Below are 25920 nucleotides of genomic sequence, written 5' to 3'. Positions count from 1 at the left end.
CAAAACAGAATTTACGAAGGCATTCCAAAAGAGTTCATAGACCCAGAACAAATTACTTGTCAGCTGACTATCGACTCTTCCTTTGAATCACCAACGAATGGAATTCATTACCCCAGAACGTGGTTGAGGTTTTATCCATTGACACTTTCAAAAGAATGTTGGATCAACTGAGAGACCACCATTGCCAAGTCTAACACAGGCCCCCTGTCCTTTCCATACTGAACCTGGAATACATCAACTCAGTAGGTGGTCAGAGCCTTATCTGTTGATGAGTTCAAATAAACGTTGCGTCAATTTACAGATCACAATCTTCAAAATTAATACAAGGTACCAAACATCTTGTTCTTTCAAAATTGTAAATGAAGCTATAACTATTGGACATTGGTTATGTAAACAGACACTTTTGAACCATGACTACAGGATGACAATTGATAATGTCCATAACGCAGGTGAAGTTAAAGTTTCCGGTGTAGGAGAAACAACCTCAGAACCTGATTGCTGCAAAGTAGAGATTTTAGTGTGTTCTAAAAAACCTACATGCAGTTCTGCTGAAGAGAGCGCGAGAAAAAGAGCTGAATACGCTCGACAAGCAATTTATAACGGACGTCTCAAAGTAATTATATTATTCATTGTTTTGTTGTGGTCAAATTTAGAAGTTTAATGTTGTTGAGCATTTTGATGCTGTCACTGAAGATAATGGTGTCAACGCTGTGTACAAGTTTGAGATAACTACATGTGACATTTCTGGGATAAAAAACCTTCTAGGATATCTTAAGTCCAAGTTACCCACATATATAAGACTGGGGACCGTAGAGTGCTTCTATTCCAAAAAGCGGATGTTCGAACTACGGTAATCTAACGTTTCTTATTTATGATACTATATGTGTTCCTCAATTCCAATGTGGTTTTAGTTATATGGTAAAAGTTTCCCACACTCAAGCAGAAACCCCATTACAAGTTCTTGATTTTTAGTTTTATTTAATCGGTATTTCGCCATCACCCTTAGAACAAACCACGTGATTGCATGTAGACCAGCTCAGTTATTCAGTTGTCTATCCTTACTGTAGGTACCTAACAAGTAGATTACTTAAAGTCAATTTGTTTCTTAGAGAAAGCGTTTGATGACAAAATCATCCTGTTTAATTCGACCTAATACACTGTTTTTTTTAAAATGTGCTTGTACAGAAGCATCATTTTAAGAAGAAAATTTTTAAGCATAAAATATATGTTAAGGTCAAATTCACGGGGAAACATTGCTGATTAGCTTTGGATATTTGACAAGTTTCGCCCCATAACATCACGTTTATTAAAGTCCAAGTTGACATGTTATGACGATATTGTTTATTTTGTATGTTATTCAAATAAAAAATTATTTCTATCAAAATATAAACCAGAAAAAACAAACTGACATTTGAATGAAAAATTAATCATCTTAAACACAAGCCTGAATGAGATTGCTTCGTCTTGGATTTCTTAGAGTATGAGTCTGTAAAACTTCATGAAAAAAGGTAAACAGAGCTATCTTTCAGTCCTGATTTACAAAGCATACTTTTGTTACGGATTCTTTGTGACGTACTTAATCTTGAGTCTGCACTAGATGCTAGTGGATGTAGATGTTTGATTTTGAAAAAATAAACATTTAATAAGTTCAGAGTTGTAACTTTACACACAATCAAGACACTAGCGTCGCGGTTTCTTAGGACTCGCAGAATCTCATAACAATTCTTGGAGTGGGTTCTGAGTTAGATTCTAAAAATCTAGGAGATTCTTCAAGAAAACACATAGTAACTACTTTTTTATAAGCTTCATGGTATAAATAAATCTTTAAATTATTATTAATTTTACCATTAATGAATTTAGTCACCTTGAAATTTCGATGAACTTGTTCTTTAACCTTTAAAAAGATCTTGTTGTCACTGTTATCGTAAATATATACCAAAAACGGTGAATCAAGTTTGTACGTTCAACTATGACGCTGAAATTTAGTTACCCAGACAGTTGTTAACATCGGGGATTTTTAGAAGTTTTAGTTTCAGTTTTCATACTAATTACATTATGAAGTGTAATTCATTCCTTTTGAATCAAAACTAATGGCAATCACATCCTTAGTATCACTCATTTGCTTCAATTCTTCCCCATAAATGTTTCCAACTACTAAATGTGGTATCGAAGTACTTGGTTCAAAACCATAGCACGCCATAAATAATTATATTTATCAATATAGGGTTGTGGAGATTGAATTTCACTGAAATTGTGAACCTATCATTGTTACACCACCATTGAAAACCTGGAAGGCTGTTCCGACCGCAAATTCCCTTAGTTCAGTTAGTGAAGATACATAAATTTGGTTGAATTCTCCTCACCAGTTGCATACAATATTTGCCCAGCGAAATATACCCGTGACCATCTTGAAGACATGATGCTTGCTAAATATGACAATAGTCTTATTTGTAATGAAACATAAGGACAGTAAAAGGGATATAAATGTATGTGAATAAATTGTGTTGACATATATATAAGGTGGATGACTACCTGTAAAGTATTTATTAGCCAATAAAAGCGCAGTAAGATTGCCCTTTTCATCAAAAGCTGGTGGAACAGATATCCTATTAATTATTAGTTGATTGACAGAGTCTAAGTCTAATGTTTTTATTAGTCATTTGAGGTTTTCCAATTTTTACTGAAAATCGGATACATTGAGTTGAATTTTCAAAAACGGTTTGCACCATGGACTAAAACTATACAAAGAATATCTGACAACTACACAGCACTGAAAATCTGTTTTGCCATTTATCTGGGCGTATTCATATAGCGTAACTATGATCTTATGAACTACTAAACCACATACTTTCAGTTTTAAAGGCGAGGATGACACTATTTGTCCACAGATTTGGGATCGGATGATCTGTTTTTTCTAACGCCAATCAGTTGTATAGTGTTTTAGGGAGACAATTGTCTCAACCCAAACTAGGGTAAGTCCATAGGTCCCGTCTTTTCTTCACAGCTTTGGTAAATCTGTCCCAAGTCAAGTCATGAATGTGCCAAGGATTATTCATTTAAGTGGCTTTTTGGATGGTTTTTAATGTTTTAATTAATACACACAAATATCAAATCCCTAGTGTTTTGGTTACAGTTCTCTTACAACGTTATATTAGTCAGTATTATGCATTACCTAAAAACAGGATTTATGTTAATAAATTAACAAAAGGCTATTCAGCAATTTGTATGTGCATCTATTTTTGTTGTAAAAGTTTCATAATTGACAGTTTTACCGTATTTTTAAATAACTTTTAGCAAAGAAGCTGTTGAACAAGCCGTTTCAGATGCTAAACATAAAGCTGAATTAATAGCATCGGCATTTGGACAAAGAATTCAAGGTTTGATCAATGTTATCGAAGATGAATGTGATTTTACTGATGAGCAGCTGCAAATAACTACACCAAGGTCAAATAACTTCAGTGATTACTGTCAATTAAAACAATTGAACAATGAAAACAATACCGATGGTGGCGTTGGTCAATCGTATGAACGGCCATTCGATTGGAATAAGTCATTACGCAATGCTCAAAGACGTATACGGATAAAATTACATGTTATCTGCGCTCTAAGCAATTTTAATAACTAAAAAAGAATCACAAACCTAGTATTTCTTAAACAAAAACTCATATATTATTTGCTTTAACGAACTGCTCTTTAGGATTTTATGATAATAGTTAATCATCATCCGAGTATCAAATAATTTTCAGAGAAGACAATTTCATATTTGATAATTTATGACAATTAGTTAATTAACGACTCTACCTGGCTTTCATGTTGCTTGTTATTTAAATTAACTTGTTTAAGGAATTTTTGACAAATTTATGTATACATTGGCCATTTCTTTATGAGGATAGGGTACTGCAAATTCTTATTACAATAAAGATACATGAATTCTTCCTAATTCCTTTCAATTACTTATTTCTTTTTGTAGTTACTTTTCACTGAGGAGTAGTGTAAAACAAAGGACCATTGAGAACGTTGGAGAATTTTCAGCAACATCGAAATAATATGAAAGAATTTCGGATAGTGAGTTATTGTTTTAGCTAATCTTGACAGTGAAGTTCTGCATCATCAATAAATCAACGAGCATCTAACTATAAGCTGGTTCGAATTTACGAACTAAATAATAAAAAGGTTGTTAAGTGTTTCTCATGCATCCTCTAACTGGTGATGGCCCAAGAATATTTTAAAAAATGGAGTGATTTTGCCATTTGCCTACTGCGATGTTATATATGGAATTTGGTTTAAATTGAGATCAATACATTAATGTAGAACGCATATACAGAACGAATGTATTGTGTTCTTGTTCTCAATGATACGATGTACTGTTGAAATAACAAATGAATCATTAAATGCGAGTGGTTATTAATTACCATTCCTAAGGAGCATGCTGAATGATATATATATATATATATATAACTTCAGGTCTTCCAAATTTGTACACTATTTTCTTAGGATCGCATATTCCCATTTTACATTTCCTCTAACTAACTGTCATTTGTGAACACTATAAACAAGAATAAGTAGAATTATCGTCTTTTCAGACTGTTTTGAATGTAAGTTGCATCCGAACTTCAACACATCAATACATATTACAACCCCAGATTAAGAACTTTTACGTAATGATCGAATAAAGATGTAAACAAACTGAAAAATCGTGTGAAATAACTACCAATTGACTGAAAAAGTTACGACTACTTTTATGAAATTGACATGCTTAAGGAATTACAAAAAGATAATATATTAAAAACTCCAGGACATTGGAGGTTTAAATCAGTCATAACAGATAAAACTGAACACTTAAATATTAATATGTGTTAATGGAAATGTTATTTACTGCTCGGTTATTCAAACTGAAAAGGATAGAGCTTGGAACCTAACTAGTGAAGGTCAAATAACTAAACGACAAAGATAGTTTCTAATAAGCTATCTTAACAAAATAGACATTACTTACACTCGTTCAAACAAGTCATTAAAGAATTTGGTACTCTCGCAATAATACGATATAATCAATTAAGTAACATCTAAAGCCAACGTTTCAAATTTGAAACAGAAGTATTTTTCAGTTTTTTTAATTTCATTTATTTTATGAGGAATAATAGTGATGTAGCTATGAGTACAAAAGCTGGAAGTAGTAGCTGTTTTCCTTGATATGAATTATATACAAAATACATAGAGATTATTTGTGGACTGGAAACAACAAGATTTGTTATTGTCTAATGCATACAAATAAAATGCGACATCCATTTAAGGTGCATCCAGATCAATGTAGGAACGTCTTGGATAGCCACGTCTAAAAATAGATTGTGAGATTTACTTTGATAATAACAATAGTTTTGATTTTATATATATATACAACAAGTTTTATGATCTTTAAGTCAATACTTCACAAACATGAACGAAAATTTATTTTGATGATCTGATCTCATATTTTGATTTGTTCAGTAACATCAAGCTTAATAACTAAACTACTGTGGAATTTTGATCCAGTGTTCTAAATGGTAGATCTTTACAGCGAGAGAAGTTTGAAACTTTTTTCTACTCATTTATATTGAAGTAACTGTATGGTAAATACTTAAGCTTCACAAAAAAGATTGATGATATAATGTCAAGCGCAGGAATTTGTAATTCATTGTTGGGTTTTAGCAATACTGTGTGGTCCGTCGATTAGGAGTTATGCTGAACCAAGTGTGTTTTTAAGTAAGTAAAAAATCATCTTAGCCCACACTCTAGTCGATGGACCACAAGCATTCTGCTCAGTAGATGGTCGTCGGTTTCACAAATCTTAAGTAAACGTCAATATCTACTAATTAATATAAACTTAGCATTCGGCTCAAATTAGATAATGCTTAGGGTTAGTTTTCATCACAAACTGACACCATTTGTCAAACCATTGAAATCCAAATGGAAAGAGGTAGCTGCATTATACATGTGCTAGACTTCTCAGCAGCGGTTAGCCACGACAACTTGGGACTGAACTGAAGTCTTTGTAGTGAGCACGATATCACTCCCAACGAGGCACTGGGTTGGTGTTCAATGGTATAATCGACGAATTTAATTAATTAACTTCTCCGCAAACTACTAGCTCACTACATAATTTACAACAGAATGTACACTTTCCCGAATACACACCAATTACAGTACACAGACAGTTGCTAAAACCTAAACCAATCGTCAACAAAACACTTTACTAACCGATTGAAGTTATTATATCCACCAGTTCGTGGACCATTATAATAATTACGTTGATTGCCACCACCATATGGAATTCGGAAATTCGAATACTGTTGACGACCATATGGTCGGGGGTAGAATGGTAAGTTAGTGTTTATATTATCCCGTCCATAATTCCCTCCCATATTTCCACCTTCATTGCGATTGCGCCCATACTGTTGCCATCTTTGTGACTGGAAGTTATTTGATCCTTTTGTCCAAGAATTAGAACGTTCTCGTTCACTGGTTTCATTAGCTTGATGACTTGATTTTCTAGCAGTTCCACGAGATGGTGAGGGTGACCGAGATCTTCTTCTAGGAGATCTTGGCTCAGGAGGCAACTGAGGTCGGGCAGGATCCAGAAGATAGTTGTTGAAAAAGTAGGCCTGAAAGATAACAAAGAAATTATCATGATTCTCCCATATCGTGTGATCATTTATATCAAGCGAACGGACTGAGTCAATGATTAACCTGGGGAATGGACGACTGATTATTTATGAAAACAAAAAAAACACGAGTTACTGGTACAGAGAAGAAAGGGAATAATGAACAAAAGCCTTTCAATAAAAAACGGGAAATTAACATGGAACCATCAATACTAAATAAGGTATGACAATATGAAACTGCTGGCTTCTATGCAGCTACAAAAGTGATTATATAACCACTTCATGAGTGAGACTTGCCTACGTAGAAATAAACACAAAATGTTAGTAACCAAAATCAAGTCGCTGTAGTCATATATATGCTATGTACCAGCCTAATATATCTAAGTAAAAAGAATGTCTCCAATGTAGCATAACCTGCCTCTTTGCGGATTGGCTGAATTATAATGTTGATATAACATACACTAATATCTATAAATACCCATGATTTTCTGTACATTTTGATTCTTACCCAGCAAACACTTCCCCAGCTTTCTTCTGCCTTTTGATTTGTGACTGTGGGGGATTCTATATGTTCGAGTGTCACAGTTGTATACCGTATTTTGCGCTAATGAAGTAGCGAACATAACAAATATTTCAAACGTATTAGTGTAATGTCTAAGTTTACGTCGGTTCGAATAGGTGAAATACACCTCAGTTACCAAGGGCAAGTTTTTATACTCGGCATTAATCCAAACTGATAAATTCCTACTGGTAATAAATACCGTGTCGCTTAAATCGAAATGGGTAAAACGTGAATCGAACCAGAGACCTAATGGTTGGGCGCTAAATATTTTAAACGGCAAGTCACCGCTCTACGAAATTTACATCATAACCATTTAAAGAAATATTAACTGTATGAAAATACCAAATATAGCGCAATTATTAAGTAATAAACAAGGATAGATTATATGCACGAAAAAGTGTAAAACAGATTGTGCAAGTTTGACAAGACAAACTCACATTATCTTTCTTGGCAGCTTCAACCTTTTCCATATGTTTATTCAGGATATGTTTCTTAACGTAGATTGGATCTCGAAACTTTTTATTTGACAACGGGCAAACCCAAATCACATCGCTTAAATAATATAAAAAATTAAATGGATAAATATATAAGAACTTTCGTCAAATTAGAGCGAATAGTTTCACAGTATTTGGGCGCCGAGTTGATGTAAGACATTAAATAGAAATAATATATTTGTAATATCTCAGCGAATGAATTTGAAGTAAATCCAACGTTTCGCCTGGCAATCTGGTCCAAGCTTTTTCAAGGAAATATAATCAAACATCAAAATTATCGAATATATCAATGAGTAAATATTACAATAACTGACCTACAAAACTCTGATACACATTGGGTGAAGAAACTAGTTATCACCATAGAATTTCTAAATTCATTTTCGAGGTAGAGATTTCTATATTTGGCTTCGAGCTACACTTGGTGTGATACTACCTGATGAATCAAGCTATATCAAGCAGGACAAGGTTTGGTTCTGCGACTTAGTGGCTGAAGTTCGAACATCTCAACCACCAAGTATTCGCTCCACTATGATAACAGACCATAAGTTTCAATTACTTAAATAGTTTATCAAATATTTTGTAGTCTGAAAATCGTTTTTGTCAGGAACTGGCATCAGCTGGAACAACCTCGTGGAGAATATCTTAATCTTCAATTGTAAAGAGTGAACGTGTTCTCATCGGTGAATAGCTTTTAAATATATGTGTACATATGCATAACCGATCCCAGAACTAATATCTGTACAGTTTTCTTGGATATTTTGTTCCAGATAACAAGTTTAATTATTGATATAACTTTGAGAACCCAATTTTAATCTGTTAAAGATTCATTTTTACAATAAGTTCTACAGAATAAATATTCTTTATTATTTTTCGTAAAGTTTTACTATGTATGTACTGACCATAATGATGATACAGTAGAGCAAGGAATTAAGATTGATAGTTAGACTTTGATTCTAATTGAGAGTGAGAGACCCATAATTACCATATCTTTTAATCGTTTACTTGTTAAATGACCTCTTGTTATGTTTATTTTTTGTGTTCAATAGCCGCAACATTTCGTTAAGAAAAAACCCTACTCTATTGGGTAGTTGTCTTGTTTTCTGAATGTAGTCTAATTAAAGGAATAAGCAAATAAATCGGTCTCATGAGCAGTTATTGCTCGGTTACATCACATCACACTGTATAATATCTACCCATTAACATATTTTTTCTCCTTTTAACAACCGAAAATTCACCCATCAAATAATAAAAAACCTACTTTATAGTAAATAATTAATAATAACAATACATATTTGTATAAACTTTACACATACGCCTTTCGTTTTTTCCGACGTGTATTCAATTTTATGAATTCTTCCACAACATCATCTGCATTTCTATAACCCAAACTTTTACAATCATTTTCCGTGAGCGGAGTAATGAGTCGTACTAAACGTTTTATTTGACTGGCAAATAACTAGATTGTGTAGGAGAAATAACATTTTGGAAAATTTGAGAGCTAATTAATTTTAGCAAAAAATAAAATATCCATATACATTTGTAACCGTAACCATCAGAAAAAAGTCGAAGAATCGAGGATTTTTAGTGTTCAGTCAACACAAGAGAAAATAAAATCAAGGTTGAGAAATGTGCTATACAATGAGTTCTATTCATAAGTATATAAATGCCTAGTATATTAACAGACAGACAGATATCATCAACATAGAGCCTGTCACAGAAGTACGTTGCCATAACGAGATTGAAATAATGTGGTAACAATGATGAAAAGAAAGACTAAACCTATGGAATATGGTTGGAAAAGACAGAGTAGAAACGTATATATGAAGAAATACCAGAGTTCAAGTTCGAGGGAAAAACAAAAGATGAATGCATCTGTGCCATTGAGAATTATTCTAAGTTATGTCACCCATCTTCAATTACTCTGATTACACTTATCACATGTAGCCCAATCAAGTAGTCTGCATCGACCTGCATGGTTCAGGTTAACGGTCAATAACTTTATGGATAAAGACTGCGCTTTAGTATGTCCCCTTGGCTTTATTCCAGTCTACTTCTATACCGAGCAACATCGTTTGAAGTAGGCAGCCGTTGGGGATATGCAACATATACCCTAACCATCTTAGATGATGAAGATTTACAATTTTATCAACCGATTTCCGATGTTTACCAAGTAAACTATGCACAACTTCAACATTCCTCACTCAGTCGTCCCATGAAACGCGAGCAATGCTTCGACGAAAGTTTACATAAAACATTGAACGTTTATAGTGACACATAAATGTTTGAATTTCCTTAACGTTCAGGATTACGTAAAAGTTACTCGACTATAGTTACAATGGGCGAAAGTTTATAAATTAAAGAGTAGCTTTGATAAAACCATTGAAATCAGTCAGTCGGCTACAACGTAGGACCAGGCACATATATGCATCGGTCCAAGTTGCCATACATCATTAGCACAACAAGATGAACACCGAATTCATAGTTACATTAATGGTGGTAATTTATAAAGGAAAGATTGTATATAAGGATATAATATAGGAAGAAAGACAGATATGAAGCTATTTTAATCTCATAGTTTAAGGGAAGACAGAGAGCTGATCAGACTTTCAAGATAAGTGAAGTTGTCGACGCGTTCGACTACTTCACTTCCCATGCTTAGTTCAGGTGTTGACGCAAGTCAGTCCTGGAGTAACAATTTACACCTAGAGAGGGAGAAACGCATCCTAAACATTGAAGGGCTTTCGCTTTGTCCTTATAAAAAGTCACTCATGTGGTTGCATGTTTACACACTCTATTATGACACTAATACTTACAAAGCTTACATCTAGAGTATACAACAACAAAATCACTAGGGTGTAAAAGAGTGTTAAGAATATTTTTGAAACTAGAGTTGACAATCAGGCTAGGGAAAAAATCAAATGGTTTAAAAAGTTGACAAAAGCAAATGTTTCATGACTCTTGAATAAAGAAATTGTTATATTCATTCTCAAGAGCCTACAAAACCATAAATAAAATATCAATCTCCTAGCATTCGTTTTTAAAATCTTGGCTCTGCGAAACTAAGTAGATAGTAAGATAAGTATGAAAACTCGCGAATAAGTTTTTCTTCCGCGTTGTGGATACATAACTATAACGTTCCAACTTATCACCAGATGCTTGGTGACTGTCACGTATTACTAGTAAACGTTTGTTATATTTTTGACATCAGGAGATCTGAAAACCAACTTACCCCATATTGTTAATATGTCGTATCGAAATTTAAAAACTGTAAAACACCTCGAAAATGATAACGTTCTCATGTAAGTCAGGTTGCTTTCATTAAAAGTATATACGAATCAGAAACTTCATGAAAATCAACATTATTGACCCTTTTTGTATTTGAATTGGAAACAAAGTACCTTCGTGATCAGGATATGAATATTAACACTATAACTGGGCCAAAACTAAATATACTGTACAGAGACACATATAGAATTATATGATATAGAGCAAACTGACTACAATTAAAATTCCTCAACAGTGGAAAATGAGATTGATCATAAATAGTTTTATGATATCATCAAGGGTTAGGTGATCCAACATTCAACTCGATCATTAAACAAGTTGGTTATCGCTGCTTATGTTTGTGTGTACAGCTCAAACGCTTCCACAAAAAATGTAGAACAACTATCAACAATTTCCTCCTATATCTATAACTATTATACAAAGACCTTTTGTGAATTTAACACTAATACTATAGATAAACAAAATATAATACAATAAAATATTTACATGATCAACTAATTCTGAATTGATTAATTTTTCTGGATTTTTAATTTGTGTTAAAGCTTTAGTAATTTCATTTAAACCAGGTCGAATATGTATAAGACGACATGGATGTGGCATTAAATCTTCATTCATATAAAATGCAGGTGAATAAAAATCTACTGAATGTACTATTCTTAAATATAAAATTAAACGATCCAATACAACTAATAATTCACTATCATCTGATTCATAAAATGGTGAAGTAATATCAAGTTTTTGTAATTGTAATGATGATTGTAGATTCATAACTTGTGAATTATTAATTAGGGTTCCTTTTGTTATTGAAGATGGTTGAAATGAAATGGACTGCATACCGCCTAAAGAAATAAAGTGAATATATAAATTTTAAAAAAATGTTAAATAACAAGAAAAAGTAAAGTATTGCAGAATAACAAATGACAAGGCAAACAGATCAAATTAAGAAAGGAACTTGAACGAGTTAGAAAAAATTTAGACTACTGTTTAGATAAACAGAAAATTAATAGGATGAAACGCGCGTCCTGGATTCCACTGGTAGCCACTATTTATCTTTGCTTACAATGCTTGTGAATTAAGGCTATATCGAGGCAATACTCACAGTATGCACATATGCCAATTAGAGACTGACCAGTTGCAGTCCTAAACATCGATGGGAGGATTCAAACAAACAATACTAAGTGAATTTAAACTTCACCCCATTGCACAAGCAAGTGGCTATCAGGACTCAGTGGCCGAGTGGATAACGCGATGGCGTTTGAAGCGATAGGTACTGGGTTCGAGTCCCAGAGTGAACATCAACTCTGAGATGCAGGTACATCCAGCTGACGAGTCGCAAATAGGACGTAACGCGCGTCCTGGATTCCACTGCTAACCACTATCCATCTTTGCTTACAAAACAGAAAACTAGTTATGAAAATGATTGGTTTACAATAAGAAAAAAAATTAAAAAGTCCAAAACACTTTTACATAGTTTGCAAAATTTCTTAAGGTCATTTAAAGATACTTGATGCTTGAGATCGAAGAAATATTTGTCCATGTTGCTAAGAAAAAAAGTATGATTACTCATGGTCAAGGATAATTTTTGAGTCTTCTTCATATATAGTCTCAATATTGTTTGTATGCACTCTTGTTTGAGGATCCACGAGATACTGTTACATCCGAACGAAGAAGAAAAGAATGGTAACTGCTGAGGATTATTTACAGACTATTATTACATGAATTCTTATTAGATTGTTATTAAGTAACTAGATTATATAATTTTTCGTATTCGTTTTATCATAAACTTTCATTTGATTTATTGGCTACTGTTATACCATTCTTAATCTATTCCCAATTTATTAGTTACAGTATCCCATACTCACAGCCACTTTTGGTTTGGTCTTATATAATAACTATTTTTTATTTTGTATTATGATGCGATCTGATCTGTTTGTATATAAACCACGTATGTCTGGAATACACGATCCAAAAAGCGGACGCTGAGATTGTGTTCTGGACTGAACGGGTTGGACTAGTCGAGAAGTTACTATTTTGAGGACCAATAAGGACTAAGTTGACCCTAGGCTGCTTGTGCTGGCTAAAGCATCATTGGTTTAGCACAAGGACAAAGTCATGTAAGATGTTGTGGTTAACAATTTTTTACGTGATACTTGACGGACTATAAATCATAGCGAATACCGTTTGTGAACAACGATATGATGATCGCATTAAACTTTAAGAAGCATTTCTAAGATCCCAAGTCATCGGCAAATACTGTGGTTTGAGATCTTAACGTATTTCTTACTTTGTGCTGAGAATTCTATATTGTGCCGAAAATACGATATTGAATAAAGCTAATAACAATGATAATGATGAATTATAGGCTCCAGAGTAGATGTCAGTCTCTCAAGGAACAGTTTTGTCCTCCTACGTTGGAAACTCCTAAATGCTGAAAATCTATTATAGTTAGGATATAAAAACCACTTTACCTCGATGGTTTTCCTCTGATTATACCTTTTCTTTCGAATAAGTGTTCCGTTAAATTCTACAATTCTACCTACACCACCTATCGACTTTGTTTTTTACATCATATGAAATTAAAGAAAATAAACTAGTGACACAAAAAAGAAGACATTTAAACGACTTAAATCAGCTCAATAAAATCCATCTTCAATATTTATCACAAAACTGATTCATAAAACTCCATGGGAGTTTATAAAACCAGAAAAAATGATATTCATGTATACACTGAGAAATATACGATAGAAAAGAGCAGAATATGACAACTTTTTTAAATCACTTACCTAACAAAAGAAATTCTTCTTCAGCATTTCCCTCATCAACAAGATAATCAGTTAAACCTTGCAGAAAAGGATTTATTGTTTTTATACTATTTAATATATTTGCTGCCTTTATTAAATCGTCACCAGGATCGATAAAATCACTTTGTTTATCATCATCTGAAAGCATAGATACGTCACTAGAATTCTTACTGTCTTGTAATGATGATGACTTATGTGTTTTCTGATGAGATGATTCTTTCAGATCTAAATCAGTGTTTTGATCTTCTGTGTAGAACAACAGTGTATGGAGTGAAGAAATAGATTTTAAAACGATAGTAAATATTTCACTTGATAATTTGAACGTTAAAGAATGAATGATAATTAATTAACATTTGTACGTTTGCGTTGAAGGTGACGACTGGTATATTATTGGAAAGCCTACCAGTAAAAAACTTCATCTCTGCATATATTTATAACAACATAATTATTTCGTATACCAGAACGATTTTGGAATTTCAGTGAATCGTTCGTTACACATAAAACACAGTAAGAAGAGAAATTCAAACTGTTAACTGAAATCGACTCAAACTAAATACTCAATGTAGTTTGCATTGTTCCACAGTATAGTGTATAATTAAATAGTCTTAGCCCCCAAATGCCCTGGTATGGCCAAGAGTGGGGAGAGTCCGCTCTCCCTCTCCAAATGCTCTCATATGGCCACGCGTATATAACCTCTGTCAAGGAAGTCCTACTCACTGCCTTCTCGCAACAGGGGTGTTGTTTACGAAATTGATAGGACGAAAAGCGAATGTCCGGCGCTTCAACCGGGTTGGCGGACACGGAGAGTCCACCTAGGGGAGTTGGAAAACCCTGATTCCAAACCGAAGGTGCACATGGGTTCCAGTATCCTGCAGGAACAAATAGCGTATGAATCAATCGTTGGTCACCCGCTACTATGGGACTGCATCTCCTTACGATGCTCCACTGCCTTGTGGATCAGACATTTAGGTCAAATGCTCCGGGTGTGGCCTTCTAAGAAAACCACCTTCTTCAGTTTGGGCACCTGGGCAGTATCACAGCCCTCACACAAATCAAATGAGATTTGTACGGCGAATATGTACCTGGTGCTTCCTTGTACCAATATTTATGAGTTTAAATAAATAAAAAAATAATAATAATAGCCTTAAGAATAAACGAATTCTGACATTCTATTAAGAGCGAATAAACCAAACAACTGACTTTTAATTGTTCCAAAATATGTACCCCAAGAGGTTTTGACGAATGTATACTTATTTTTTTCCATGAAAACTCAATGATATGCAAAATTAAGTTGTCTGTCGGTATTTTCGGACAATTTTTTATTGTTTTAAACGTCTCTTAACAACCTCACTTTTAATTTAAATATCAAAGATGGTATAAACAAAATGTTTTTATTTCATCATCATCCTCATCATGATTATAGTGTTCCGTAAATTGTCAAACATCTGTTGGGATGTTTTACGCGATGACGATAAACGAGTTAGAATTATTATCTATAGCCTTCATATTATCGCAACCAAAGTTGGAGGGACCAATTACTACAAACTAAAAGTAAATAAGAATGGTATACAAGTGGATGAAAATCTTTCCTTACCCATTGTTTCTTCATTTTCAACAGATTGGTCTACATCCATTGACCGATCTTGATTACTTGTATGATTGATATCATTTTCACTTAAATTATTTTGAAGAGATAACGTGTCTTTACAACTGTTCTCCTTCTGTTCATTAGTAGTAGTGCCACCACCGTCTTCACCTTCTTCTTCACCGTCATCAGCGATAGAGGAAACTTCTCCATGACGTCTCAAATAGCCATGTTCTTCTTTACCCCCTTCCTTATCTGCTGACATAATGTTATCATTCTCTCTATTATCACTAGCATCATACTCTCTTGTTGACCACAAACCTCTAGCCTTGTCAAAATCATGGATAATACGAGCTGCTATCACTAGATGACGACGTGCTAAAGCTTTCGAACGAATACGAGCTGGACATACAGTTAATAATTTATCGAACAAATGTCCAGTCTTTCGAGCACGTTCTTCAAGTGGTACTTTCAAATGATCCAAAATTGGTCGCGATAAACGAAGACACTCAATTAAATCACTTGAAGCTTCATGATCAACCGCATGCCCAATTAATTTACTTTTTATAGAGATTAAATCTATATTAATCCACTTATTGTTAACATCATCTATGTATTGTGAAGTAAACGATGCCCATCCCATACGTTTTAGTAAAATTTTAGGCATAGGATTTTTTACCCTACCGAATATTTGATCATCTGTTATTGATGACATTGTATCCGGCATGATAACAGGATCTAAGATAGCTAAGCGTAAGAAATGTGGACAAGTGGAAAGTACCTAGAAAATTTAAAATAGAATAGGACAATAAAATTAGCAAAAACAATCTGACGACTAGGAGAATGGTAATATCAATACAAAGTTACTATGTATAAACCATACTAGATTCTAAAACTTATGTTAGAGTAATCTAATTCCCATTAATTTAAAGATCACTTATAAAATAACCAGAAAGAAAACAAGGAATGTGATAAAGTGAGCCGATTAAAAGTTGCCAAATAAGGAAATGTTGTGTCAATCGAAAACCTTCCAATGACAAGAGAATGCTATTAGCCGGATGAAAGGTTTAGTAGACGCCCGACCCCGAGAACAACAGGCTGAATGCCGTAAGGATCGGTCGTGCACAGACCAAATCGCGACACTACGGATCATAGTTGAACGATCAATTCAATGGGACTCATCACTATACATTAACTTCCTTGACCATGAGAAAGGATTTGACAGTGTGGATAGGAGAACATTATGGAAACTTCTTTGACACTATGGTTTACCTGAGAAAATCGTTAACATTATCCGGAATTTACACGACGGGCTACGTTGCAAAATCGTGTATGGAGAACAGCCGACAGACGCATTTCCAGTAAAAAACGGAGTCAGACAAGACTGCTTACTCCCATTCTTTCTTTTTCTTCTGGTGGTCGACTGAATTATGAAAACCTCGACGTCTGGGTGGGAGCACGGAATACAATGGACAGCTCAGAATGAATTGGACGATTTGGACTTCGCAATTGACCTGGCCATTCTATTCTATAAACACAAGCATATGCAGATGAAGACAACCAGTGTAGCAGAAGCTTCTGCATCAGTAAGCCTCAACATACAAAAGGGAAAAAGCAAAATCCTCAAATACAACACAGAGAACACTAACCCAGTCACATTTGATGGAGAAACTCTGGACGATGTGGAAACTTTCACGTACCTCAACAGCATCAATGACAAACAAGGAGGATCCGATGCAGACGTAAAGACAAGGTTTGGCAAAATAAGAGCACCATTCCTACAGTTGAAGAACATATGGGATTAACAGCAACTGTAAACCACTATGAAAGTCACAATCTTCAATACGAACGTCAAGACAGTCCTACTGTATCGAGCTGAAACTTGGAGAACTGTCACAACCATCATCAAAAATATACATGTATTTCTAAACACTTGTCAACACAAGATACTCAATGTCTGTTGACAGGATACCATCGACAACAGTCTACTGTGGGAGAGAGCAAACCAGCTTCTAGCTGAAGAGAAAATTAAAGAAAGGTGCTAGAGGTGGATAGGACATACATTATGGAAATCATCAAACTGCATCACGAGGTAAGTGCTAACCTGAAATCCTGAAGGGAAACGGAGAAAAAAAGGCCAAAGCACACACTACGTCCAGAATTGGAAACAGACATGAAAAGGATGGATAGCAACTGGGAAGGAGCACCCAGGACGAGATTCGATGGAGAACGCTGGTGGGCAGCCTATACTCCTCCACGAGGAATAACAGGCGTAAGTTGTGCATTTGATTAGGTTTAGATCAGTAGACTTTCTTCAGTCATAGTTTTCTCACTTAGTAGCTTGCTGAGGCTAGCATACCGTAAGGTTGGTGTATCAACATCAGACTCGGACACTGCATATCATAACAAAATGCTTAGGGGGACGATTGTCAGAACTAAATTCATCTTAAGAATTTACGGTTATCAAAGGTATACATATATCTAATGAAAAAGTGGCACGAAAGAAACTTTTGGTTAGTCAAGCGCTGCTATATGTTTGACAATATAAACTTTGCAAGTATTTCGTACCCTTTTGATTCCAATCAACTTTTTCAGTTTCAGATAAATAGTTTTTAAAATTGTAATAATTGTGATGTTATGATTAGTTATTCGATGTACTTAAACAAAAATTCCAGAACACTTGGATTATACAAAAAGCAACTACTACTGGTAAACTTACAGAGATTAAATCTCGTTTGAATATATTGAATGGAATATGTGGAAAAAATAGTAAACTTGTATAGTGAATAGGTCGACGCGTTTGCTCATTTGTGACAATTAATTCCTTCAAATGATCTTCATTTATTGGATCCGCTGATTTCTCTATTGTTGGATTATCGGAATCCATAGATTTTTCGCTATCATTAGTAATACTGTTATGGTGAGTATCATCACTAATAACACCACCAGCAATATAAGGTGGATCTGTCAACCCTGATAGTACATAAACTTCATTCGATTGATTTGACCCTGCCGTATTGAATGATTTCGTGGAAGACATCGTGTTGACTTCATCAGGCACTACTTTCGAACAATCATTTTTATTCTCTTGGTCGTTATATAAATGGTTAGTTGAATTTGAATTAACTTTGTTGTGTAAATTATCATGATTGTTATTATTATCATCATGATGACGATGACGGTCACCACTATGACCAGAACTTTCCTGGACATTCTTATGTTTAACAAGTTTAGAACGCTTCTTCTTATGTTTTACAGCCGTCTCACCGTCACTGCTATCACTGCCATTGCTTTTAGATATGCTAACTTTCCTTTGGTGTTTCATATCATCATTATCATCAGTACTACTACTACTGTTGCTGCTATTACTGCTACCATTATCGTCGTCGTCACTGCTATCGCTACTACTGCTACTACCATTAGTACTATTATTACTTGAACTGGAATCTCCACTATGACTGTTTATACTGTCACTTCCACTATCATTACTTTCATCATCACTTAAACTACTGTCTTCTCCCTCCTCTTCATCTGGATTATTTTGACGTCTTTTGATTCTGGATTCTTTACGCTTCTGGACTTTTGAAGAATCACAATAATCTGGTTTAGGCTTCTGTAAATAAATGTATAAATATGGAGATATAAATAATTAAAAACCTGCTAAGAGTAAATTTTAGTATACCATAATGAGGTATATTCGGTCAAAATTTGACACTACAATATTATGTGGGATAGTGTTCGTAGCTTTGATCTGTTGTCTTAAAACATTGGAGGTGCCTCCAACCGACAAATCCTAATGAAAGCCCAATTATTGACATAGGCATCACAATTGAGTTTATGCATAAAGACAACCGCGTAGGACAGCAAAATATTAAACATTACGTAGAGTTACATCCACATATACAAAATACAGGTTGGAATTTGTAAACACCACAACACTTTAGTGTCTAAATGCATCCGAAGGTTAACACTTGGAATCAGTCAAAATTCCGTCCTCTGTAACATGAAGCCATGCTAATAGACAAATGTTCGGTTTTCAGAGTTTATCAGTTAATTGGTGAATAGTTGGCTCCAGAAAACAAAGTGCCAGGCTATATACCTGCATCAAAATGAACCCTACTTCACTTCATGGAATGAGTCGATAGTTGTTCCTATTTTTAGAAAGGGTTCACTTCGTTCCTGTAACAACTATCGGGGGATAAGTCCGATTGCGCCCAAACTATTAGGCTTCTGTCATACTTTGTAGATTGTTCAAAACCCGAGAAAAATTGACTAGCAAGGAGCAGGTTGGTTTTTGTTCTGGTCAAGGATGTATTGATCGTATCCTCACCCTCCGCCAAGTGTTAGAACACCGTCATACTTATCACAGGTCAACAATCGCAGTGTTTCTTGACATCAGGGCTGCCTTCGATTCGTTGGACAAGACTGTTGGCTATTGAATAAGGGTGTACATGAGAAGTTTATTAACATCCCGAAAGCCCTATATACAAACACCACATGGAGAGTGAAGGCATACAGCCACCTTCCTCCATTGTTCCATTCAAGCAGTGGGGTTAGACAGGGTTGCCCAATCTTACCATTCCTCTTCAACTTTGTCATCGATGACATTCTGGAAACAGCACTGATGGATGTAAATAATGGCGATGTGGATCTGTTGCCTGGAGAAAGACTTCTCAACCTTGAGTATGCGGATGATATTGTCTTACTGTGCGATAATACCCAAGCTATACAATCCTCACTTAATCAGTTGGCAATCAATGTCCGTAGGTATGGTATGTGCTTCGCACCTTCGAAGTGCAAAGTTCTTTTACAAGATTGGCAGGACCCTGATCCAGCACTCACCATGGGTAGTAAGCAAATAGAAGTAGTCGAGAAGTCCGTGTATCTAGGTACCTGCATAAGTGATGATAGTGGCGTGAGTAATGAGATCGATGCTCGTATAGTGAAAGCCAGAGCGGCTTATGCCAATCTGGGCCATCTTTAGCACCTTCGTGATGTTAGTCTGGCAATAAAAGGTCGGATCTACAACGTGTCGGTGAGAGCAGTTTTGCTCTATGCTTGTGAAACCTGGCCTCTCCGGGTTAAGGATATTAGACGACTCTCTGTTTGATCATCGTTGTCTCCGAAAGATTGCTGACACCCAGTGGCAACACCATGTTAGTAATCAATAGGTTCGGCATCGTGTGTTTGGGCGCAGAGACGATAATTCAATTGGTATCACCATCTTGAAACATCGACTTAAGTGGCTTAGAAATGTTATACGAATGTCGTCCCAGAGAATTCTACGTCTTGCATTATTTGACGACGCTGGGACTGACTGGTTGGAAAAAGCGAAGAGGTGGTCAGTGTATGACTTGGTGTCGTGGTATGGAAGAAAGCTGTACAGGACTGGCTTCTGTTGGTCCTTCACGACCCCCTGGCTGGGGTCCTAGAGATGGTGCAACACAGTGTCTAGAGACGTTATCAGATATGGCTCAGGAAAGAAGCCAGAGGCGATCCTGCTGTAACCTTCTTTTACTTTCTTCATAAAAAGTGGTTGTAACTTCCTTAACAGAAAGAAATATATCTGGTTGTACCTTTCCGTTTCCCCCATGATTATTCTTATTATTACACTAACATACACTAATCTGTGGTTGTTATTGTTCTTTTTTTACACACACCTTAACTTCTTCTCTTCCCATTTTCATTATTTTGTGTGGAGCATGTATATCTGGTGCCCCCTTGTACCAATATTTATGTGTTCAAATAAATAAATAAATACTACTTCACCTATTTTGGTTTGCAAGGCAGAGTAGTACCAGTGACCCTCATATTTTTGACTCTGAGTAAATGAACACTCGCTTGATTAGCGTTAGACTACATTATTACCAAGGACATAAGTAACTTAATTTCCCCATAATACTGTTGTTAGGTTTGAAATAATCCAGCGAAATACCCAGATAAATTTTGTTTTCGTATAATTTCCTAAGTAGAAAACCACTGGATATGTATCAAAAGCCTAAATACTTACGTATAATATGGTATTAAATACAAAAATGAATTCATAAGTCTTCTTGCTTATTTCATGTTCAGCAAAGTATCAAGCAACACATATTATCGACGTTACTGTTAAACAAACACGAAAATTATGATAATTCTATCAATAAATGACAACACAGTCTTTGAAAATATGCTTATTGGATTAAAAAAATCGGTGTTTATCACCAATATATCAAACACTATCACCTGAGGTTTATAAAATATTATAGGAGTTTCGAACTGTTATGTTTATCCGAACTACACTTGTAAGAACGAAGCCCAATATCCCTGAGTACTGAGGCTAGTTCGTACTGATAAACACCGATTAACACAGTCTTATGATTTTCTTTAATTAATCGCAAGTTATTAATATTAAAATTCGCAGAGTTAAAACTAACTTAAATTAAATAAAACTTACATTTCTTGTGGTACTTGCATCGAATTTCTCCTTGTCAAATGGCCCTTCTCGGATATCTGATGATTGAACTATATTGTCGTTTGGTTCAAGATTTTCTGTATGTTGAAAAGTTGATGGCTCAATGATCACGTTGGGATTTTCAGAAATTCTATCTTCGCGTAGTTTGTCCAAAAGAATAAAGTCCTCTTCTGTCCCACCGGCCAATTTAATTGCAACTACATATTAAATATGAGCAATTATAGGAAAATGAACTAAGTGAAAAAAACATTTTTATTGACGTTACGTGTATATGAAGAACCAGTAAGTGCTAATAGTCTAACAACTAGTATGTTCTAAAAATAACATTCTAGAGTGGTTTTAACCCACTTTATTCCAAGCATATATATAAACGCAGGCGACTGGTTAACGGACTTAAGGTGGTATATAAAGATTTTTCCAGTCGGTTTTTAGATATGACCTTAGCTTACACACAATAAATCATGTACACAAAAGAATGTCTAGAACGCAGCGGGTTTATTTAGTTTGGAAAGGAAAATTCTACTTGAAAACATCTATATCACACCACTTACCCATATCTAACAGCCGGACAATTTCACTTTCATAACCGCTGGTTAGATGTAGATTGTCAAAATAGCCATTTCTATAAAACTCCATAAAAATTTCTAAACGTCTTTGGAACAACTTCATGCTGGACGATGGTTCTGTGAGGTAATCTGGGTGATATTTCTCACGGAACCTATGCGGAATAAATTTAAACAATTCTATTAAAGTGAAGTGTAAGCGGAACGTGTATAATGATATAATGGCGTAATATATTTTGGGATACGAGTAAAGAGATAAATCGACATTCCATATTCTTAGGAGTGAAATCATAGAAAACCTAGTTAGCTTTTAAAAGTCTCAGACTTCAGCAAACAAGCTAAATATTCTAATCTTAAAGTAGCCTTGAGAAGTGAAGTAACTTGATTTCGGAAAAGTAACATGGATTAATAATCCACATCATGAATCAGTGGCTTATAACAAACATCATTGATGAAGTTTAATTAAACGTATTATGACATTTTGGAGAATGCAATACAGAAATTATTTCAATAGTATCACAAATGCAATGACGATGACTATTGCGAAGACTAGTAAGGTGTCAGTTTATTTTATTCTTTATTTGAAGACAAATATTGGCACAAAGCGGCACCGAATACATGTGCGCCACACAAGCCACTTGGTCTCTGTGCAGGCTGTGATACTGTTATGGTGCCCAAGCCGAAGCAGGTTTTCTTAGGAGGGCCACACCCGGAGCCTTTGACCTAAAAGTCTGACCAACAAGGCAGTGGAGTAACGTTAAGAGATGAAGTTCCATGGTAGCCGGTGATCAACGATGGGTTTATACACCACTTGTTCCTTTAGGATGCTGGAGTTCGTGTGCACCATTGGTTTGGAGTCAGGGTTTTCCAGCTCCTCTAGGTGGACTCTCCATGTCCACCAACCCAGTTAAAGCTCCGGACATTTGCTTTTCGTCGTCAGTTTCGTGAACAACACCCCCACCACGGGAAGGCAGTGAGTAGGAATTCCATGATACGTACACACCTGGTCGTGCGAGAGCATTTCTAGAGGGAGAGCTGACTCTCCCCCCTATCGGCCGTACCAGGGCATTTTGGGGCCCCCAAAAGATGTCAATTACCGTTTACTCGTCACTAGTAGAAACTTAAATGGTCCTTAGAACATCCTGATGGTAGAGAGAACTTATGTTTTATTTCACGTGGGTTGTATGGAAAGTGATTTGGACAATTTAGTGAAACACTCATAGTTTACAAGCTGTCATATGGTAACCAGTCTTAGTCTGACACAATTATGGTAGGATTGTTAATTTAGAAGTCGGGAAATACTGGCGGACTGTCGCGGAGCAATAATCTACCATGAAAAACCCTTTTGTGTAAAATTAGAAGCAGTACATCCGAATTCACTGAATGATGGTAGGTTAGTCTGGAATTTACTATCTAGAGGAGGCTAATTGCTTTTCAATTATTGTTGAACGTCAGATTCCTGCTAAAATCACAATATCAGAAAAAAATGACTCTGTATATAAAGAGAATTTGTGGAGCCACATAAATAAAAATACATACCAAGCATACTCTTTGTTCCTTTCGAAAAACTCTTCCAACTGTTGACGAGCAAAACTTGCTTTGTAGGCTGCATATTTTTCACCAGCTTCATTATTTGTTAAGCTGCTGTGGTCGAAAGGCTCGAGAAATTTTTTAATGGACATGGGCCGTTGGGCGAAGTCGCCCTTACGAAGAGAATATCCATGATTCGGAACAGTGTTCTTCACGGAATCCGGTAAATTAGTTTGACCCACATCTTTTTCAGCACTCATCTTGCAGCAAAACCACCGACTGCAATCAAAAAAGAAAAGTTTACTGTGTTAAAACATACTTATTGGGGAATCGTCATCATAGAATATTAGTTATAACTAATATTGTTATGGTCTCGCATAACACAAGTGTTCACTAGATCCTAAAAGTATGCGCACACGACGATATATTGCTTAGAAACCAAAACATAAGCACCCTAAAATACCTATTCTACACATTGCTACGCATTTGTAGGTTATATCTGTATTAAAGCCACGACCAGCAAATAAACACACTGACCTTGAAGAGGCAAATCTGCCACCGCAAGACACTTGAATATCCAATAATTCAGAGACGATTTAGTACTTGATTTCTTCCCGTTTGCACTTTGGCGTTATGGTATGATTTTAAGCCTTTGTTAGCTCACAACTAGAGTAATTTAGCCACTTGATCTCACTAGTCCTCAAGAAGAAGCTAGACCTTCAGTTTCAGTTTCAGTTTGGAAAGGACAGGAAGCTTGATGGCCTGTGTTAGTCCTGGCAATGATGGTCTCTCAGCTGATCCAACTTTCTTTTGAAGGAGTCGGCGGATGGAGCCTCAGCCACATGCTGAGGTAATCAATTCCACTCGTTGGTTATTCGATGGGTAAGTCGGTAGTCAGCTGACAAGTAATTCATTCTGGGCTTGTGAACTTTTTTGGAGTGTCCTCGTAGATTTTCTGTTTTGGAAGACAAGAAAAATGAGGGCATATCAGGTGCAAATTGGTCATTAAACAATTTGAAAACTGTAATCAAGTCGCCTCTGATTCTTCTATATGACAGCGGGAATAGGTTTAGCTTGGTCAGTCTAGTACCATACGCTATTCCGGAAACCAGCCCAGTAGTTGCTCTCTGAACCCTTTCCAAGAGTTCACTGTCTTTTTTAGGCAGGGGCTAGCTGCTTGTATGCAGTACTCAAGTTTATGACGTACGAACACTGTATACAAAGTCAGAAACGTTTTAGCGTCGAGATGCCTAAAAGCCCTGCGTATGGACCATAAAGTTCTAAAACCTTTGACGGCTATTGCACGGCAGTGTGCAGTGGTCTTTAAGTATTGACTAACGATGAATCCTAAGTCATTGTGTGTCTGGACAATAGGTAACTCAGTGTTATTCATCGTGTATGTATCTGTACCCTGGTGGCCAATATGCATCACAATACACTTGGAAGTATTTATCGGCAATTGCCAGGTTTGGGACCATTCAGATAATTTCTCCAGGTCATTTTGAAGTTCCAAGCTATCGCCCTTGCCTTGTATCGCTCTCCATATCTTGACATCGTCAGCATAGAGTAAGACCGATGACGATAGTAGACGAGGGAGGTCATTTACGTACAGGAGGAATAACACTGGCCCCAAAACTGTACCCTGGGGGACTCCACTAAGCACAGTTTCCCAGCTAGACAACTTGGAGTTCACCCTTACTCTTTGTTGACGCCCAACTAGGAAGTCTTTTATCCACATCAATAGATTGCCTTCAATCCCGACATTCCTTAGCTTATATAGCAGTCGGTTGTGCGGAACTTTGTAGAAAGCTTTGCTGAAATCGATATAGGCTACGTCTACAGGTAACTTTTGGTCTTTAAGAGCGCACCAGCTTTCACGAGCGACTAATAAGTTTGTGAGACAAAAGTAACCTGTTCTAAAGCCATGCTGCTTCTCCGAGAGGATCCGGTTTTCATCGAGATGCTTTAACAGCTCCTTCCGAATAATCTTTTCTAAGATTTTGACAAC

The 25920-nt window shown here is 35.7% G+C and overlaps 2 protein-coding genes and 1 non-coding gene across 3 annotated transcripts; 2 read left to right on the top strand and 1 right to left on the bottom strand.

Annotated features, from left to right (window-relative positions):
- Positions 1-421: 421 nt before the first annotated feature.
- Positions 422-3625, top strand: Smp_030870 (hypothetical protein; the record flags this gene model as incomplete). The annotated part of the gene is made up of 3 exons (XM_018798058.1): positions 422-613; positions 654-850; positions 3295-3625. The coding sequence occupies 3 exons, from the start codon at positions 422-424 to the stop codon at positions 3623-3625; spliced, it is 720 nt and encodes a 239-aa protein (XP_018653037.1).
- Positions 3626-5283: 1658 nt separating this feature from the next.
- Positions 5284-24466, bottom strand: Smp_030860 (putative arsenite-resistance protein). Its single transcript, XM_018798057.1, has 12 exons — positions 24450-24466; positions 23922-24191; positions 22371-22537; positions 21802-22016; positions 18085-18978; positions 15375-16146; positions 13763-14026; positions 11631-11818; positions 9008-9150; positions 7638-7752; positions 6235-6638; positions 5284-5332 (listed from the first exon to the last, which is right to left on the bottom strand). Exons 2-12 carry the CDS (start codon positions 24170-24172, stop codon positions 5287-5289), a joined length of 3459 nt encoding a protein of 1152 aa, XP_018653036.1. The 5' UTR covers positions 24173-24191; positions 24450-24466; the 3' UTR covers positions 5284-5286.
- Positions 12205-12271, top strand: Smp_tRNA_01801_Gln_TTG.1.1. The gene has a single exon. It is a non-coding gene (tRNA).
- Positions 24467-25920: the final 1454 nt, after the last annotated feature.

Source organism: Schistosoma mansoni, chromosome 6, assembly GCF_000237925.1.
Source record: "Schistosoma mansoni strain Puerto Rico chromosome 6, complete genome".
Lineage (NCBI taxonomy): Eukaryota > Metazoa > Platyhelminthes > Trematoda > Strigeidida > Schistosomatidae > Schistosoma > Schistosoma mansoni.
Note: the sequence above shows the minus strand (reverse complement) of the source record. Positions and strands in the feature narration are given on the sequence as shown.

Coding starts and splice junctions, on each gene's coding strand:
- Smp_030860 (XM_018798057.1), bottom strand. CDS start 24,172: ATGAGTGCTGAAAAAGATGTGGGTCAAACTAATTTACCGGATTCCGTG. Junction 11,819..13,762: donor AGAAGAATTTCTTTTGTTAG/GTAAGTGATTTA, acceptor TTATTTCTTTAG/GCGGTATGCAGTCCATTTCA. Junction 5,333..6,234: donor GGATATAATAACTTCAATCG/GTTAGTAAAGTG, acceptor ATCTATTTTTAG/ACGTGGCTATCCAAGACGTT.